Genomic DNA, 18,995 nt, shown 5'->3' on the forward strand with positions numbered 1-18,995 from the left:
GTCTTAATTAACAATGCTGTATAAAAGAAGGAGAGAGAAAAGTAAAGACGGTGCTCATTTCTACTGGATGCGTGTGTGCATGTGTGCGTGTGTGCGTGTGTGCGTGTGTGTCTTTCTTAAGCATCTCTGCTGTACCAGTATTACAGATTGTCAGCGGGTCTGACAGAATCCTGAGTTGGATTCTGGAACAGAGAAACCCTGAGTGGGAAAATGGGGAAGTCAAAGTCCCCGCTTGGCGGACAGGGATACACTAAGGTCAGTTTCTTAGCAGTGGGAGCCGCTGTGAGAGGGGTTTTCAAGGATTCTGTACTATCCCTAAACTATTCCCAAATAAAAAGTTTACTTTTAAAAAGGCAGAAAAGGGCAGGGAGGGGAAAGGGGACATTTATTACCACATTCTTGATGACAAAAAAAGAAAGAAAGAAAGAATGAAAACAAGGTTGTAGTGGGGGGTTGGGGGGGGGGCTGTTTAAATCCCTGAGGGCTGCCCGCCCACCAGGTGGAGCACCATGCAGCCATTCCAAAGGCCAAGCGGATCCTCTCCAAGATGTGTCAGGGTGAACCTCGGGAGAGCCATGGCTTGTCACTTCTTTTAAAAACGGTGGGAGCAAGTAGGACTTGTATTTAGCTACTTAAGGAGACTGGTCACAGCTGTGGCCTCTGGGGACCAGGGTCTCGGGATTGGCAGGAAACAGCCTCATGTTTCACCATATACTATTTTGTTAAGTTTCCTTTTTTAAAATCACGCACAGGTACTGCCTTTTAAAACTTAAAGTTCGGGGCTGGGGCTGCGGCTCAGCGGCACAGTGCTTGACTAGCACGTGTGAGGCACTGAGTTCGATCCTTAGCACCACATAAAAAAATAAATAAAATAAAGGCATCTACAACGGCGAAAAAAATGTGTGTGTGTGTGTGTTTTAATGCTTAAGAGAATAGTATAGGAACAGGAGTGAAAATGCTCTTATAAATTTGATGCCCACCTCCAGCTGGTCCTGCTTAGTATCCCCCCACATAGCCGGGGTTTGGAGGTACCTGATCAGGGTCTTCAACTGAGAGGGGGCTCACTGGAGGAAGAACTGAAGCTACAGAGGAAACAAAAGAGCTGGTGATATAGGAAAAAAGGAAAGGAAACAAAGTCGGCTATGGTGGCTCACGTCTATCATCCCAGTGATGCAGAAGGCTGAGGCAAGAGGATCACAAGTTGGAGGCCAGGCTGGGAAACGTAGCAAGACCCTGTACTCAAATTAAAAAAAAAATTAAAAGGGCTGGCAATGTGGCTCGGTGTAGTGCACCCCTGGGTTCCATCCCCACTACTGGAAAGAAGAATGAGAGGGAGAAGCCAGTCTGGGCCATGGAACGAGACCCTGTATCAAAATAAAAACGAAAAGGGCTGGGGGTGTGGCTCGGTGGTAAAGCACCCCCGGATTCACTCCCTGGTACCAAAATATGAAAGAAAGAAAAAGGAGGACGGTGAGGGGGAGGGGAGAGGGGAGAAGAGGAAATGAGGCTTTGGGGAGGGTCGAGGGCGCCGCGGTGTCTAGCCCCCTGCTGGCCACCAGGGGTCGCCCCAGCCCGCAGGCCCGATTGCTGCCCAGGGAGCACCTGGCGTTGGGAAGTGTCCAGGATGGTCTGAGACCCCCGCCCCCGCCCCCAACTCTGGCATAAATCCCGAAAGGGAACAGGAAGCCGCTCTCCCCTCCGGAGTCAGCCAAGACCGGAGACCTGAAGGCTGGCCTCTCTCCCGCTGGGGCCCCAGGGATGCAAGACCTCCTCCCTGTCTGGCTCAGAGGTCCAAGGTCTGACCCATGTCAAGGCCTAAAATACTGTCACTGTCATTCATCTATTATGCCGGTTCCACCCTGAAAATCAGTGCTGGGAACGGAGGCAGTGGGGAGCCACGGCAGGCGCCAGGGCAGGAAGGGAGCAGCCGGGTCTTGGGGTGACTGGAGAGAGAGCCCCGCAGCGCTGAGGCCTCCCAGCGAGCAAACAGCTCCTCAGTGGGACCTGCGCCCAGGCCACAGGGCCGCCCTGGCCCGCCCTTTCTCTCCTCTGCATCCTGACTCCATCTAGTGATCCCCTGGCTCTGTAGGCCATCTCTCCATTTTGAAGTATCTCCTTTTGGGGTGGGAGAAGGTGGGAGGTCGCTGGGGATGGGACCTAGGGCCTCACAAAAGCTAAGCCAGCCTCTTCCCCTGAGCGCCTTCCCCGCCCAGCCCGGGTGGAGGGTCTCTTTTTCTTTCTTCCTTTCTTTCTCTTTCTCTTTTCGTTTTTTTGTCCTAATGATTGAACCCAGGGATGTGCTACCTCTGAGCTACATCCCCGGCTGATTTTGTTTTATGTTGAAACAGGGTCTCACTAAGTTGCTGAGGCTGGCCTTGAACTTGCGGTCCTCCTGCCTCAGTCTCCTGAGTGGCAGGGATGACAGGCCTGCCCCACCTTGCCCAGCCCTAGTCTCTTTTCATCTCTGTGTGTCTGTTCCTGTCCCCCTTCTGGGCAACACCCCTGTCTGTGGTTATCTGAGAGCCCCCCCCTCCAGTGGCTACAGGGACAGGGGTGGGGGACAGCAATAGGAAGCCCTAGAGATGGCAGGGGCCACCTGGGACAGCAGTGACCTGTCTTCACCTCCTCCTTCCTGGTCCCATGTAAACAAGTTGGTCCCCATTTTTCAGCCAAGAACGCCAGCGTCCCAGAGAACACAGGCTGCCCCCCGCCCTCCAGGGTCTCCACCTCGGAAAGCACAGAACCTAAATTTGCCAAAAAGCAAACACAGTGTCACGGCATCACGGTGGGGCGTTTTCTGAACCTCACTGAAACCATCACTTAAGAACCTTCCTGAAGTCTCATGTGGTTTTATTAAAGCTCCTGTCCCCTGTGAGGACGTCACTTGTCAGTTTTCACAAGTGACTTCTTGGTGCCAGTTTTCCCTTCTCCACCTCAACACTCGACAGAAAACAAATGGGTTGTTTTCCTGCAGAAAAGGAAACGGAGGGGTGTGTTAAGCGATGGGTGGTGGGTGGTGGCCCCCGGGGAGCGGGGAGCAATGGTGGTGGCTGAGATGGAGCGGAGTCAGGCGAGTGGAGGGTCCGGGCGAGGTGCTAACTGGGCGGGCGGCAGCACTGACCGAGGGGCCAGGCTCTCCCACACAGAGCAGAGGCCAGCTCCTGTTGACCTGCTGGGGCAGGCGGGGGTCTGGTAATTTCCACTGGCCAGAGGAAGGCACCGTTCCAAAAGAGGTTTCTGGTTGCGGAAGACTGGGACCATCAGGGGGTCACGGCCAGCTTGTCCTGGGAACTGCGGAGTACCCTGCAGCCGCACCATCCTGCACAAACATCCTGGCCTTGTGGCTCCATCTGAGCCTCCTGATACCCCTGAAGGACTCTGGATACTCGGGGAACAGCAGCTGCCCAAGACTCACAAGGGACCACCAAGGGGACAGACATAAGAGGAAGACCCAGCCAGCCACGGTGGTGCATTCCTGGGATCCTAGCACCTCAGGAGGCTGAGGCCAGAGGATCAAAGTTCAAAGCCAGCCTCAGCAATTTAGCAAGGCCCTGGGCAACTCAGTGAGACCCTGAGACCGTGTCTCTAAATAAAACACAAAATAGGGCTGGGGAGGTAGCTCAGGCTCAGTGGTTAAGTGCCCCTGAGTTCAGTCCCAGATACAAAAAAAAAAAAAAACTGTCAGACATTCCAAGCCTCTGGATCTCTGTCCAGTCACCCCTCAGACACCTGCGGGCCCAAGTGAAGAGTCACCGTTTCCGACGGAAGTGGGCTTCAGGACTCTGAAAAGTGACCCTGGCAACTCTTATCACGACCCACAGGTCTGCGGTGTCATCCACACCAGTGAAGCAGACAGAGGCCGGGTTGTCCCCAACCTTCCATCCCGTGCGGACCTTCTGCTGTTGAAAAGAGCGAGGGTGGGGAGCCGGGCTGGGCCGCAGAGGACAAGAGTTCACTGTGCCCAGGGGCTGCCTGCATTGTTCCAGCCTCTATCCCACCATCGTCCTGGTTCCTGACTGTCGCAGAGGGATTCGTGAGCAAAGTTTCCTGTGGACATGACAAATTGTTTTCAGGAAAAAAACGCAAGCGCTCTCATCAGGGCCGCCGCGTTTGACCTCTGGAGAATCCTCCATCCCTGCTCACCTCCTTCCCTCTGGAGTCATCTGGCGGGGACACAGGCAGGACGTTTTTTCAGAAAGTCTATTTTTAGGCATTTTAGACACTGCTGGCAGGGGTGTGAGTGGAAACAACATCTTTGAAGGACAAATTGGTGACAGCTATCAAAATGTAATGAGCCGCTGGCATTGAGACCAGGGGATTTCATTTGTAGAGATTTGATTTCAAATCATCTATTCTTCATTGAAACAAACAAACCAAAAATAACTTAGAAACAATCTAAAGGACCATCTGTAATTATTATGGTAATGTGTGGTGAAAATCTAAACAAACAAAAGAAATCCACAGTTCTCAGGGCTGGGAAGGGAACTCAGAGGTGGAATCTCATCCCTGAGGCTCTGAGCTCATCCCCAGCACTGGGGCACGGAGGGGAGACTGACAGATTTTAAGAAAGAAGGCTTATCATTGTCTTTTCTGTTCAAAAGAATCTGGCTAATGAAATAAGTTATTCAAACAGAAGTATTACAAATCAAAGGTGTGAGATAAAATTGCCAAAAGAAAACAGAATACTGTTTTCAAGCTTGAAACAGATAAAATAAGTATGTCTGTTGAAGACTCTGGGGCTGGGGATGTGGTTCAGTGGTAGAGAAATTGCCTAGCATGAGTGAGATCCTGGATTCAATCTCCAGTACCACAGTAAATAAATAAGCCAACAGACAAATGAATAAGGAAATAAGACTCTGATTTGAAGCCAGGTATCGTGGGGTGCACCTGTAATCCAGGCTACTGGCAGAGGCAGGAGTATCACTTGATCCAAGGAGTTCAAGAACAGCCTGGGCAATATAGGGAGAGTCCGTTTCAGAAAACAAAAAAAGTCCTAAATAAATAAAAACGAAACTCCGGTTCTTCCACTGTGATAATTGCCCCCAGTTATAGCACATTAGCATCAGCTGGTCTAGGGTGACTTTCTGACTTTGCAGGAGTTTAAGGTTGCCTTTCTTTTCCCTTGTTAGCTGAACTTCATGTTCATACATACAAATGCAACATCTTGGGCATATCATGGAGGATGTCAACATTTTAAGCGCACACCTGGCATTGGCCCTGTCATTCCTTCCCCTCCTGAGCTCCCGTAGGCCTGGGGCACCAGCATCTTGGGAGATTGTCTCTTCTCTGTGTATCAATTCCTCATCTGTCACAGGCACGATCCATGAGGGTTATGGATCCCGTAAGATTGTGGTTCAGCTCCTCGAACCCAAAGATATAGCACCATTTATCAGGGCTGAGCGAGTGCCAGCACAGGGTCAGGGCTTCAGCTGGCTGTGTTGTCACCTCTAGACAGGACAAAACTGAGGCCTGGGAGAGGAAGTCACTTGTCTGAGGTCACACAGCTGGTAGGTGGCACAGCCAGAGCCCAAGGCGTGCTCCATAACCCCCTTACCAACAGTGTCCTCCCCCCACCCTGCTCCGGAGGGCCCTGGGGGGCCTGGCCAACCTGGAGACAAAGCTGGTTGGGCACCGGCGCAGCCCCTAACCCTCCTTCCTCCACCCTCCATGCTGGCTGGGAAGGGTCCGGAACCAGGAACCGGCGGGTAGCTGCAAAGGCCAAAGGTCAGACTGGGGTTTCCTGCCCACCCCTGGGAACTTCCTCCATCTCAACTCAGCCGCCTCTCTGAGAACCACCCTGGAAGACCCTCCCCACTGTCAAATAGCCCCAGCCCACTACCCTGGCTATTGGGGGGACGGGTCCCCACACAGAGCTTCACCCTGCTGTGTCCCCCACAGGCAGTGGGCAGCAATGGTACTGCTGTCACCTGCCAGAGTCCAGTCCCCTTCCCAGCTCCTCCCTCCCTCCAGGCAGCTCTGACACCTTCGGGCGACAGGTGTGTCCCACTCCATCTCCCACAGCTGGGCTGCCTGTGGCCGGGCCTGGATCCCATGTCTCTCCCGGGTGGGGGCCAGGCCCCAGGCAGCACGGAGCAGGCAGAGAAGTGGTCCCCTGAGCTCCAGGAGGACATACCCAGGATCCTTTGCTCCTAGATCCTGACATCCCCTCCATGCTGCCCCGGGGGCACCAGCTCACAATGACCCCAGAAGTCCCCATGGGGTTTTGAGCTTCAGGAAGCAGGAGACTCAACCCCACGGAACCCCATATCTGCTCCCCATCTCATGGAGCCCCCCAAAACTGTGATCAGGAAATGACAGGAACGACTACAGTAGCTAGTCCAGTGTCACAGGCCGGCCCAGCCACAGGCTGCCTGGCCCCAAGCGTCCCCCACCTCACTGAGACACTGGCAGGCGGGGACCCTGGCCTGCACCTGCACAGGCCACGAGGACTGCCTGTCCCTCCCTGGGCTCAGCACTCTGGGGCGAGGGTTGTGCCCCATTTACGGCCCCAGTGAAGTGGGCATGTCTTTGTGGCCAGTCAGAAGGAGAGTCCAGCTCTGTGAACCAACAGCGAGGGCCCCTGGGCCGTGCCTGCTCCGCGGGCCTCAGTCTCCTCCTCCACACAATGGGTGCAGCAGCGGGCCTGGGAGGACTCAACGAGAGTGTGCTCCAAGCTCTGGGCATGCAGGAAGGCGGGGAAACTGAGGGTCTGGGAGGCTGAGGAAGCCCAGTCACCAGCCGGTGCCCCACCCAGCATTAATCAGAGGAGGCCCTGCGTGGCCTCCGGGCTGCCCAGCCCCTCACAGCCCGGGTGGGAGTGTTGTGATAACGGCAGCCCCCGTTTCCTCCTGGCCAGGAAGGAGCCAGGCAGAGGAAGTATTAAGAGGAGTAATATAAACACTCCCCTGTGCGCGGGGCGGCAGCGGGCGCGAGCGGGCAGTGCACGGGCAGGCGGCCGGGAGCATGGGTCTGGCCATGGAGCACCGCGGGGCCTACTCCCGGGCGGGGGACAGCCCCCGGGGCTGCTGGTATTACCTGCGCTACTTTTTCCTCTTCGTCTCGCTCATCCAGTTCCTCATCATCCTGGGCCTGGTCCTCTTCATGGTCTACGGCAACGTGCACTTGAGCACCGAGTCCAACCTGCAGGCCACCGAGCGCCGCACCGAGGTCCTGTACAGCCAGGTGGTGGGGCTGTCGGCCGCCCAGGTCAACCTGTCCAAGGAGCTCAACATCACGGCGCGCACCAAGGACAACATCATGCAGATGCTGCTCAGCGCCCGCCGCGAGCTGGAGCGCATCAACGCCAGCTTCCGCCAGTGCCACAGTGAGCGGGTAGGTGACTCTGGCCTCGGGACCCCAGCAAGTCCCCTTCCCTCTCTGAGCCTCCTTTCTCAGCCGTGTGACGGGGACGCTCACAAAATCTAAATTCTATGTGAGCAGTCCAGGCAGATTAAAAAAATATATATAGTGTAAGTATATCCCATTCTATGTTTGGGACACACTCACCACTTTAAAAAAGTTATCCGTTACTTGTTTCAGTCTATAACAAAATGCCTGAGTCCAAGTAATTTATAAAGAATAGATGTTTAGAGGCTGGGGTGGGGGCTCACGGTAGAGCACTTGCCTAGCATGTGTTTTATATATATATAAATCAGGGCACGGTGGCACATGCCTGTAGTCCCAGCAACTTGGGAGGCTGAGGCAGGAGGATTGTGAGTTCAAAGCCAGCCTCAGCCATGGTGAGGCACTAAGCAACTCAGCGAGACCCTGTCTCTAAATAAAAAGGTCTGGTGATGGGGCCAGTGGTTAAGCATGCCTGGGTTCTATTCCCAGTACCGGGAAAAAGAAAAAAAAAAAAGAAGGACTGTAGTTTCTGGGGCAGCCTAGGCAACTTAATGAGACCCTATTTCAAAAATAAAGTTTTTAAAAGGCTGGGAGTGCATCTCAATAGTTAGCGCTTGCCCAGCGTGCAGGAGGCCCCGGGTTCCATCCCCAGCAACGCACACACACACACACACACACACACACACGTGCACACATGCGTGCACACACAGGCACACACACAACAGGTTTGTTTAGCTTCTGGTCCTGGAGGACAAGAAGTCCAAGATCAAGACACCTGGTGTCTGCCGAGGGCCTCTTGCTGCACCACAGATGGCGCAGGGCATCCCAGGGCAAGTGTGTTGGAGCGAGCGGCTGCCGTAGCCAGGCCACTCCCGATAGCCACTGATCCACTCGCCCCTGAGTACATCCATCCACCCAGGGGGCACAGCCTGGTGGCCCAGTCCCCTCCCAGAGGTCCCACTCCTCAACATGGCTGCATTCAGACCCTGGCACTGTCTCTCTGGAATGCAAGTTGGACGGTGCTTCCTCCACCCTGGCAGCCCTGAGCCCTTGACTTAAGATCCATGAGGTGCCATGATGTAGGGGCTCGTCACAGCTGCAGGTAGCTGGCTTCAGAGCTCAGGGTCTTCCTGCACAATGACACGCAGAAGCCGGGTTGCAGAGTGGTGGGCGCTTGCCCAGCACCCCTGGGGCCTGGTTCCCCCCCACACACTGCAAAAGACAAAGGCAGCGATGGCGTGTACATGGCCCCTCTCTGCCTTCTGCTGGTGTCTGCTTCAAACAGATGAGGGTGGGGGAGTCTCAAAGCCTTTTGGGGGTGGGAAACAGAGGCCTGAGAAGAGGCAGATTTCCGCAAGGGGCAGCCACACGGTGGGGGGCCCATGGGGACTCTCGCTCCCTCACATCTCCAGCCCATGATGGACTCTTTCAGAGGTCACCGTCACCGGTCACCATGGCTCTCTCTCTCACAGCTGCATCCTCCAGGGGGTCCTGCTCAGCCCAAAACACTGAAGGGAGGTGGCATGGGGGTGTCCTGAGACCCCTGCTACATGCCGGGCACTGGGTGAGGGAAGGCTGGCTTGGGACAACCCCCGTGTCCTTCATAGGAAGCATCCTGTCTGGCGGGGGCTGGGTAGGGAGAAAGAAAGGCCTCCCAATGCAGCCCTGTTCACACATGGTGTTATCGAGGAAGATCCCGTGCTCTGAGTGGTCTTTAGCCAGCTATCTGAAGCTGTGACGGGCTGCCACACCACGGGCACCTCAAGGATCTTAAGTCAAGGGTTCAGGGCTGCCAGGGAACAGATGCACTGTCCACCTTGAGTTCCAGAGAGACAGGCCCCCAGGGCCCTGCCTCTTCCCTCAGGCTCCCAGGATGAGCTGCACCTGCCCCTCAGAGCCCCAGAATGGGGCAGTGCCTCCCACAATCCCTCAGGGCGGGGTAGGTCCCCCCTCCAAACCCCCTCAGGCCCCTAGAGTGGTTGCCCCCCAGACTCCAAGGATGGAGCTTGGACTGTGTCCCCCACAGAGTCTCAGGGCAGGGCACTGCCCCCCACCGCAGACTCCTAGAGCAGGGTGTGTCTCCCTCAGACTCCCAGAATGAAGTAGGCTGCCCTTAAGGCACCCAGGATACGCAGGGACCCGCCCCCAGGCCTGAGCTGGGCCCCCTCCGACTTTGCGATTCCTAGGCATTGGCCCATCTCGATTTTCCAGGACACCACGACCATCGGGTGCAGGGACATCAGGATCAGCCACTCTAGGCATCCCGGAACCCAGACTGCCCCGTCAAAACCGCGAGGCCCCTGAGGCTGGATTGTTTTATTCTTCTCTTGTTTATTTATTTATTGTTGCTGGGGATTGAACCCAGCACCCTACACAAGCTCCCCACATGTCCTATCGCCCTGTCGCTCAGCTACACCCCTGGCCCCGATTTCAGATTTTTAAGACCTTAAAATGTGAAGATAACGTGTTTCCATTTTTTGTGTTTTTTCCTTTGAGTTGACAAAGCTTCTTACCTGGAACCCTTCAGGGTATCCTGCAAGGGTCCCCTCGCGTTGTACCCTGCCCTCTGCCTCTCTGGGAGGGGGTCGCTAGTGCTGGGGAGGAGCCCCCCTTCCCCACCCACCCCACGTCCTGTCCTAGTGAGTATGAATCTTGGTCCCCGACACCCCATCCTGTGGTGCTAGGAAATGTGATTTTTCTTAAAGTGCCTTTCTTCCTTTAATTTTAACTGGCATAGAATTTGTGCTGATTTATGGACTACGAACCTATCTGTGAGCTCCCTATGGATAAGCAATGGGTAGTGACCAAGTCAGGACGATTAACACATCCATCTCTCTCCTGGAACATCGTCTTCGATGTGTTGGCATTTCTTGAATTCTCTATAAATGCAACTGTGGGTCGCGCCTCAGTCACTGCCGGAGAAAGGCAGCTGTCACCCAGGGTGTGTGTCAGTCAGGGAGTGCCCACCCCATGGGCAGCCCTGAGGAGCGAGGCTCAGGCGCCATTTGTGTCTTGGGTGTGTCTGGGAAGCAGGACCTGGCCCTTCTTGTCACTTGCTCCCACAGGAAGGAAAGTGCCACACCCCAGCCCTTTTTCTTTTTTATTTTGAGACAGGGTCTTACTTAGTCCCCGAGGCTGGCCTTGAACTCACTATCCTCCTGCCTCGGCCTCCTGGGTTGCTGGGAGGACAGTTGCGCCCCAGTCTGCCGATCTTCACTGAGGCCTTGACTTGCATTTCCCTAACAACGGGTTGCATTGCACGTCTTTCCCTGCGCTGGAAAGATGACCGTCTGTGTATCTTCTAGGGAGAAATGTCCATCCAGGTCCTTGGCCCACTTGCTAATTGGGTTTGCTTCATTACTGACGTGTAAAAGCTGTTTAAATGCATCCTGGTATAGGCATGTATCAGAACCTGGTTCCTTTTTTCCCTTTGACAACTTTAATTGACCCTTCATGACCGTACTCGTCGCGGGGAACGTAAGCCCTGGGCGATGATCAAATCGGGGTGATCGGCATCTCCCTCACCTGCAGGGTCTGCTACTTCTTTCTGCTGGGAACGTCCAAAATCCTCTCTTCCAGCTATTGTGAAATAGACAATGGACGATGGTTGAGGCTAGTGACCGACTGGGCTATGGATCACTAGGACTTACCCTCTAGTCATTTTCGTGACCAGTAGGCAGCCCTTCCCTAGTCCCCTCCCCACCTCGTTCCCTTTTGTGGTTGACCAGTGTGAGTTACAAAAACTATTTTTATTTCTTCTTTTATTTGTTTGCTTTTGGTGCCAGGGATTGAACCCCCACAGGTGCTTAACCACTGAGCCACCTCCCCAGCCCCGTTTTTGTGTTTTATTTAGAGACAGGGTCTCGCTGAGTTGCTGAGGCTGGCTTTGAACTCACGATCCTCCTGCCTCAGCCCCCGGAGCTGCTGGGATGACAGGCCTGCGCCGCTGCACCTGACTGTCAAAACCTCTGTTTTTTTTCCCCCCGGTGCTGGGATTCGAACCCAGGGCCTTGAGCAAGCTGCGTGCTCCACCCCTGAGTGCCGCACCCCTATAGGATTTTGTTATCAGACTAAGGCGCCCTGTAATGGAGCTGAGCCCTTGAGAACACGGCTCACCCAGGCCGCCTGGGGGCCCATCTGGGCCTGGGCAGCCTGGGTGGGTGCTGAGCTCTGTCCTCTGTTCCCCACTCGCCGCAGGCCATCTACTTCAACAACCTGAAATACATGGCCGCCATCATCCTGAGTGAGCAGGAGTGCCAGGAGCAGCTGAAGCAGGCCAACAAGTCCTGCAGCGGTGAGCCGGGGCTGGGCCGGGGGCTCCTCAGCTTGGGCCGCTCCCCAGCTGACCGGGTTCCCCCTGCCGCCCCCTCAGCCTTGCTCTACGTGTGGGACCAGAAGGCCAAGGCGCTGGAGATGGAGCTGGCCAAGGAGAAGGCGGTGTGTGCCCAGGACAAGGACGGCCTGGTGGCCAGCAAGCGAATGGCGGAGGAGCAGCTGGCGGCCTGCAGCCAGGTGCGCGAGCAGCAGCAGCAGGAGCGGCAGCTGGCCCAGGACCGGCTGCAGAAGGTGCAGGCCCTCTGCCTCCCGCTGGACAAGGACAAGTTCGAGACGGACCTGCGCAACCTGTGGAAGGACTCCATCGTCTCGCGCAGCCTGGAGACCTTGAGCTACAACATGGGCTACCCCATGATCTCACATCCGGACGTGGTCTCCATCCGGAGAGCCTGCGACCAGATGCCCATCATCATGAGCACCAAGGTGGAGGAGCTGGCCCGGAGCCTGCGGGCCGGCATCGAGCGCGTGGCCCGCGAGAACTCGGACCTCCAGCGCCAGAAGCTGGAGGCCGAGCAGAGCCTGCGAGCCAGTCGGGAGGCCAAGGAGCAGGCGGAGAAGGAGGCGCGGGCCCGCGAGGCCAAGCTCCAAGCCGGATGCACCCAGCAGGTGCAGCTGGCCCTGGGGGAGAAGGCGGTGCTGCAGAGGGAGAGGGACAACCTGGCCAAGGAGCTGGCGGAGAAGAAGCGAGAGGTGGAGCAGCTGAAGATGCAGGTGGACGTCAGAATCTCGGCCCTGGACACCTGCCTCAAGGCCAAGGTGGGCCCCTGGGGGCCGCCTGGGAGTTGGGTCTGGAGCTCAAGCTGGTGGCGACATTGAACTTGAATTTGGAGCTGGGGGTGAAGCTGGCTGTCCTGTCTGGGTTGGGTGGGTGGGGACTCCCTGGAGAGCTCACTGGAGTCGGGAATGGGGACGGGCATGACCAAGGGGTGGCACATGAGTGCTGAGGCTGGAGGCGGGGTGGCCGCTGGGCCTGGGCCTGGGTGAGGGAGGAACCTGGAATTTCGGTTGCCTTGGGCCGGGGTTGGGGTGAAGCCCTGAGGTGGATGTGGAATTGAGCTCGGGGACCTGCAGACGGCCGCTGCGGCTCTGGGCGAATGGAGGGGTTCATGGCCATTAGGACCCGGGCAGAGTCTGGAGTTAGGAAAGGTGTTGAGAGAGGGCTAAGTGTGGGGGGCAGGCGGGGTTCAGGGTCACTGGCCAGCGTTAGGGCCAGGGTTAGGGTTAGAGGGGGGGACTGGGGAATGGGCTGGGGGCTGGCTTTTCACAGAGCCCAGGGCCTGTCAGGATGGGGCTCCAGCTAAAGATGCAGCGTGGGCTCTGGGGTGGCCGAGCTCAGAACTGGCTGGACCATAGGACTCTGGGAATGGCTTTTAGGACCGGGGTCCGGCTGGTTGCCAGAGCAGGTCACCTTTGTCTGGAGGGCCAGGCCAGGTGGCTGCGCTCAGCTGGGGTCACACCTGGTGCCCAGGCTGAGGGGCCCAGGCCACCCAGCTCTGTAGAAGGGGGTCCCCAGCTGTGGCCAAGGAAGGCTGGGCCTTGGATTCCCAGGCGATTTGAGGGCCTGGTGGGTCAGGGGACTGCACGTCTGTTACTGCTGTGTCCACTACACGGAGGTCCCTGCCCTGCCCTGGAAGGACCTCAGAGGCCCAGGTCTCCAAGGTCATAGAGGGAAAAGCGCGTCCCCGGGGCCCAAGGTCAGGAGACCCAGGTCGGTAACCTCCCTCCCCTTCTTTCCACAGTCACAGTCGATCCCCCTTCCAAGACCGGTGGGCCCTGTCCCCCAGCCCCAGCCCCAGCCCATCGGTGAGTGACAGAGGGAAGGGCCAGTAAATGGGAAGGGGGGGTCCCTTCCACCTCGCACCCCACACGAGGCCCTGCTCTCCAGACTGCTAGCCCACCCCTAGTCCAGGGCGGGGGGCTGCCAGGACCCTAGGCCAAGCCTGCTCCTCCCTCTCTCCACAGACCCAGCGAGCCTAGAGGAGTTCAAGAAAAGGATCCTGGAATCCCAGCGGTCCCCTGCAGGCAACCCTGCAGTCCTGTCCAGGTAAGGTGCTGGGCAGGCTGAGGGAGGCTGACTGAGCACCTACTGTATACCAGGTCCTGGGCTGGACCTGAGGGACCCTGCAGTAACCCAGGCACCCCCAGTTCTGTCTCATTTATGACAGTCCCTGAGTCGTGGGCAACACCAACTATGAACCAGCCATGATCAGACAAGCCAAAGGGCTGCAATCATTAGGCACCTGATGTGAGCTCTGTACAGTTCTTAGCACCTGCCACAATTAACCCGTCACCATCATTGGCGAAGGAGCTACTCTGTGCCCCTTTTTAGGTGGGGAAAGTGAGGCACAGAAAGGGCCCTGGGTGACACTGCTGGGAAGCTGGCAGAGCGGCTGCGCAGGCCAGGTGACCGCACTCCAGCCGGGCCCCAGAGGAGGGGCTTTGACCTGAGGGGAGGGGGAGGAGCCCGCCTTGGGGAGAGAAGGGAGCAGGACCGGCCACCCCAGAGGTGCAGGGACAGGGCAGGTAACGGGGACAGAGGGAGCAAGGGAGAGTGAGCGCTGAGCCTCACTTTCTGCCTCCACAAAAACAGGAGTGGAAACGCCATGCTAACTGTGAAGTGCTGTCCACACGAGGCCAGAGCCAGGGTCCCGGGGCCTTAGCGGGGCACATCCAGGGCATCCGGCACACGCGCGAGTCGAGGCCCAGTGCCCGTGCCCTCTTCACCTTGCTGTGGGCCCAGTCATCCGCTGGCTGACCCTGTGCGTGCGTCACAGGGAAGGTGACTCAGGCCACGGCCCCAGAACACCCTGTGCTCCCGCCAGGGTCCCAGCTACCGCGGCTCAGGGCCACATCAGTGCCAGGCCAGGGACAGGGAGGGGCGTGCCCACGTGCCGCCTAGGACCTGAGGCCCAGGGAGGGCCTGGAGCCCAGGGTGGGCCCAGCCCTGATCCCCGATGGCCTCCCAGTGCGCAGTACAGCCAGGCAGGTCCAGGGGCTCTCCAGAGCTCCCCGGCACCCCCTCTCCCAGCCTCTCCTTACATACCCCGCAGACAGGATGCTCACCCCCTGCACCCTGCTCGGCCCGGCCTGGGAGAAACCTCGGCGCCCAGCAGCCTCGGGGAGGGAAGCAACATAATTTCCCTCTCTTCATCTTGGCCCAGAGCCCTTGTGGCAAGGAAAGAGATTCTATTATTATCCCCATTTCTCAGAGGAGGGGACTGAGGCCCAGCTGGGGTCACGCACAGGACCGGGCTCCCAGCCCAGGACTGTCCGGCCTCAGCTGAGAACCGGGGAAGCTCTCGACATTGTTTACCCCAAATGCCTGCCGTCCCCCTGCCAAGAAAACAATGAGCACTTAAGCCCGGGCCCCTTCAGGGTAGCAGGAAGGGCCTCTGACCGCAAGCCTTCCCCTGAGAGAGGGGCTGCCGAGGGTGGGACAGGCCCCACCGCGTTCCAGAGTCAGCCACTCACAGCCGATGAGTCATGGCCTCAGAGTCTCAATGTCTGTTTTGTTTCTTTGTTTTTGAAATGGGGTCTTGCCTTGCTGCCCCGGCTGGTCTTGAACCCCTGGCTCAAGGGATCCTCTGGCCTGGTGCACCCCACCTGGACACCCAGCTTGACTTTTCTGTTTCTTTCTTTTTTTAAAATTACTTTTTAGTTGTAGTTGGACACAATACCTTTCCTTTATTCATTTTTATGTGGTGCTGAGGATGGAACCCAGGGCCTCCCATGTGCTAGGCGAGGGCTCTGCGGCTGAGCCACAACCCCAGCCCTCTTTTTCTTTCTTAAAAAGAAAAATTATTATTACTATTATTATTATTAGGCAGTGTTGGGGATTGAACTCAGGGCCTCACACACTAGGCAAGCACTTACCACTGAGCCACTTCCCCAGCCTGTGGTACTGAGGGTTGAACCCAGGGTGGTCTCCCACTGAGCTCCGTCCTCAGCCCTTTTGATGTTTTGAGACAGGGTCTTGCTAAGCTGCTGAGACTGGTTTTGAACTTTCAATCCTCCTGCCTCAGCCTCCAGAGCTGCTGGGATTACAGGTGTGCACCATTATTTCTGGCTCTAATTCCCAGCCTTTGAAAGGATGAAGAAGATGATGATGACGATGATTGAGACAGCTGAGTTGCCAGGTTGTTCTTGAACTTGAACATCCAACCTTTGGATGCACCTAGTCAGGGACCAGGTCTGAGGCCCAGCATGAACCTGGGCACGGGGACAACTGTCTCCTCTTCCACTTTGATTCCTTCTGAGCCTCGAGAGAGTCCCTGCTGTAATTAACGGGCTTTCACCGGCCACCAGCCACTCTGGGCCTCCCACATTCACATCAAAGGCAGACCCAGGGTCCAGGGTCCCGCACCAGCTAGGCTTGAGCACAAGGCCTGGGATTGGGGGTTTTTGGGTCCCAGGGATTGAACCCCAGGCCTCACACTAGTTCTAGATGAGCAGTCTGCAACTGGGCTACACTTCCAGCCCTGACCTTGCTTTTCCTGGACGCTTTAAAGTCATCTTTTATTGAAGACAAGTGAACCAGCTGCACTTGGTGAAACTGGGCGTTATCTGGAGATGGTTATTTACATGTTTTGAAGAATCACCATTGCTAGCCGGGCGCAGGGACACACTCCTGAAATCCCAGTGACTCAGGAGGCTAAGGCAGGGATCGAAAGTTCAAGGCCAGCTTTGGCACTTAGTGAGACCCTGTCTCAAGATAAGGTACCAAGGACTGGGGTGTACCTCGGTGGCAGAGCACTTGTCTGGCATGTTCACGGCCCTGGGTTCCATCCCCACACCACAAAATAAGAGAAAAAGAAAAAGTCCCACAAGCCCCGGGGGCTGGATGTGGCTTAGGCTGAGTCGTTGCCCCCACCCCCAGCCCGGCTCTGAGCCTGCACAACTTCGTGCTGCTGACCACACTGTGAGGCTCTGTTTGTCATCTAACCCAGGCAGCTGCTGGCACTGGGTGTGGTTGCAGGTGTCAGGGACGCAGCAGAAAATTAGGCACAACCCCCCCCACCTCGTCCTGTGGGACTTTTAGTCCAGTGGGGAGATGGTGGAAAAACCGATGCATGTGTCCTTAGAGGGCCCTGGGTGATGGGCAAGAAGATAAGAGTTAAGGCAGTGTGAAGAGGCTGGGATTTCCCATGGGGACCAGGACAGTCTTCCCTGAGGTGACATCTGACCAAAGACCTAAAGGAGGTGAGGGAGGGTCCCTGAGGAGGTGCTAGGAAGGGTGCTCCAGGCAGGGGCACAGCCTGTGCAAAGGCCCCGAGGCACATGGAAGCCAGAGTGGCTGGAAGAGTGATGGAAGGGGGAGGAGCAGGTGGGGCTGAGGGGGCAAGTGACAGAGGGAGATGAGGAGCAGCTTGTAGCTGGGGTCCCCAAGAGGGCCGTGAGCAGAACCAGGACTTGACCAACTCAGTCATTCATAGCTTCCTTCTGGTCACTTTGTGGGACAAGCCATGGAGCCTGGACCACAGCAGAGGTGGCTGTGCAGTCTGGCAAAGCAGCATGGCCCCTGTGCCCGGCGGCCCCGCCCACAGCTGGCACAGGAGTGGGCGAGGGCGAGGGCTGGTGCGCAGGCTGGGGGCAGCCGGGTGAATCCTGGCTGAGACAGAGCTGGAGCCGGGGACGGAGCCAGCCAAGGAACGTGAGGCCACGGGGCCCCCAGGGAAGAACGGGGAAGGAAGGGAGGGGGCAGCGGAAGCAGGACTTGGCTGCAGCCCCCTCCTCCCCCACCAGGAAACAGCCTGCGCCAGCCCCTGACCCCGCAGGACAGCCTCTGCCAGCCCCGGAGGGGGAAGGGCATTCCAGACAGCTTGGTGGCTCGAGGTAGCCCGAGCAGGCAGTGGGGGGAAGGCACGGGGCGGAAGCGGTGGAAGGCTCTAGGAATTGTTGGGACTTTTGCAGGGTTGAAGTCCCCACAGGGGAGGCCTGGCAGAGGCAGAGGTGAGAACCTTGAATGTCAGGCCTCTGGCTTGGCCTCTGTCCTGGCGCACTGGGGAGCCATGGCTGGTCTGGGAACAGGGGCAGGCATACTAGACACTCTCCTGCAGTGGGTAGGGTCAGGCCCTGGGGCCATTCTGTTGCATTAGAGGGAGACCAGGCCCTGCGTCAGGGGCCGGTGCAGTGGGTTGGCAGGGGCTCTGCTCAGACCTCCGCATCCCCTGAATGGAGAACACTGGGAACAGGCAGGTGGCAGCTGAGCTTGGCGCCCACGAGGCGGCCTGGGAACCCGAGTTTCTACATCTGTGTGACGGAGGGATGCGCTTCAGTCTCACCATCCTGCGGGGCTCAGCAAGTTGGACCTAACAGGGAGGCTGGACCTGAAGGGGTTGGGGTCTTGAGAGTAGGGGCCTGGGTGGAGGGAGGCAGGGCCGGGTCTCCGGACCTCCTGTCCTCCCTGAGGACCAGCCTCCAGGGCAGGGACGTTCCAAGTCTGACTACTGCGTTTCCTCCCTCTCCCGACTTAGTGGCTGAGGACGGTGGCCCGAAGAGTGAGGGGCGGGCGCCCAGCTTGCCCGCCCGCCTGCCGACAGCGCAGAAGGACACTCGCATCCAGGGCCCAGGCCAGCAGCCAGGAGGCCCCCCTCACATGCTCCAATAGCCTCTCCCAGCCCCACACCGCACCCCACCACCCCTCACCCCTAGACACGGTGATGAGGTCGCCCACAGCTGCAGCCACGATGTCACAAAGCCAGGGACCATGTTCCCCTGAAAGTCCATGACAACATCATACACAGATGCAGCAATGTCACACAGACACATGGAGGGTGTCACAGAGAGCGATCACTGCACACAGTGACAATGCCACACACCTATGCAGCACCCACATAACACTCACTTTATACTCACTTTCTGCCCTACCCCAGGGACCAAGGCACCACAGTGTCACCCTGCGTTCTGCACAGCCCTGTGTCCCACCATCCCCTCCTCCAACTTCCTTATCTCCCAGCGCCTGGACCAGGAGGTGAGAACAGGAAGCCATTCACCTCCAACCCTTTGAGAGTTTCCAGGCTCCCTTGAGAGTTTCCAGGCGCACCTCCTGGAGAGTTTCCAGGCTCCCCTTGTGAGGGAGAGCCTGGTCCAGGGGTGAGGGTCCAGTGCGGAGAGCGTCCCCTTCCCTCCCACCCCTCCCTGCCTGTGGCCTGTTATGACACTAGTGGCACCTAATAAATATTAGCAAATCCCGTCAAAGACTCAGGGTCCTGACTCCTGCTTTGAAGGCACCAGGGCCACAGGGAGGAACAGGAGAGAGGAGAGGGGGGAGCCCCTCCCCCGTGTCCCCCGGACTCAGGACCCCGCTGTCTGGGACC

General features: G+C 57.4%; 1 protein-coding gene across 1 annotated transcript; it reads left to right on the forward strand.

Annotated features, from left to right (window-relative positions):
- The first annotated feature begins 6,821 nt into the window (after positions 1-6,821).
- Positions 6,822-18,876, forward strand: Plvap (plasmalemma vesicle associated protein). Its single transcript, XM_027932506.2, has 6 exons — positions 6,822-7,332; positions 11,542-11,638; positions 11,717-12,435; positions 13,419-13,482; positions 13,642-13,723; positions 18,153-18,876. The coding sequence occupies exons 1-6, from the start codon at positions 6,964-6,966 to the stop codon at positions 18,157-18,159; spliced, it is 1,338 nt and encodes a 445-aa protein (XP_027788307.2). The 5' UTR covers positions 6,822-6,963; the 3' UTR covers positions 18,160-18,876.
- The last annotated feature ends 119 nt before the right edge of the window (positions 18,877-18,995 follow it).

This window comes from Marmota flaviventris, chromosome 1, assembly GCF_047511675.1.
Source record: "Marmota flaviventris isolate mMarFla1 chromosome 1, mMarFla1.hap1, whole genome shotgun sequence".
Lineage (NCBI taxonomy): Eukaryota > Metazoa > Chordata > Mammalia > Rodentia > Sciuridae > Marmota > Marmota flaviventris.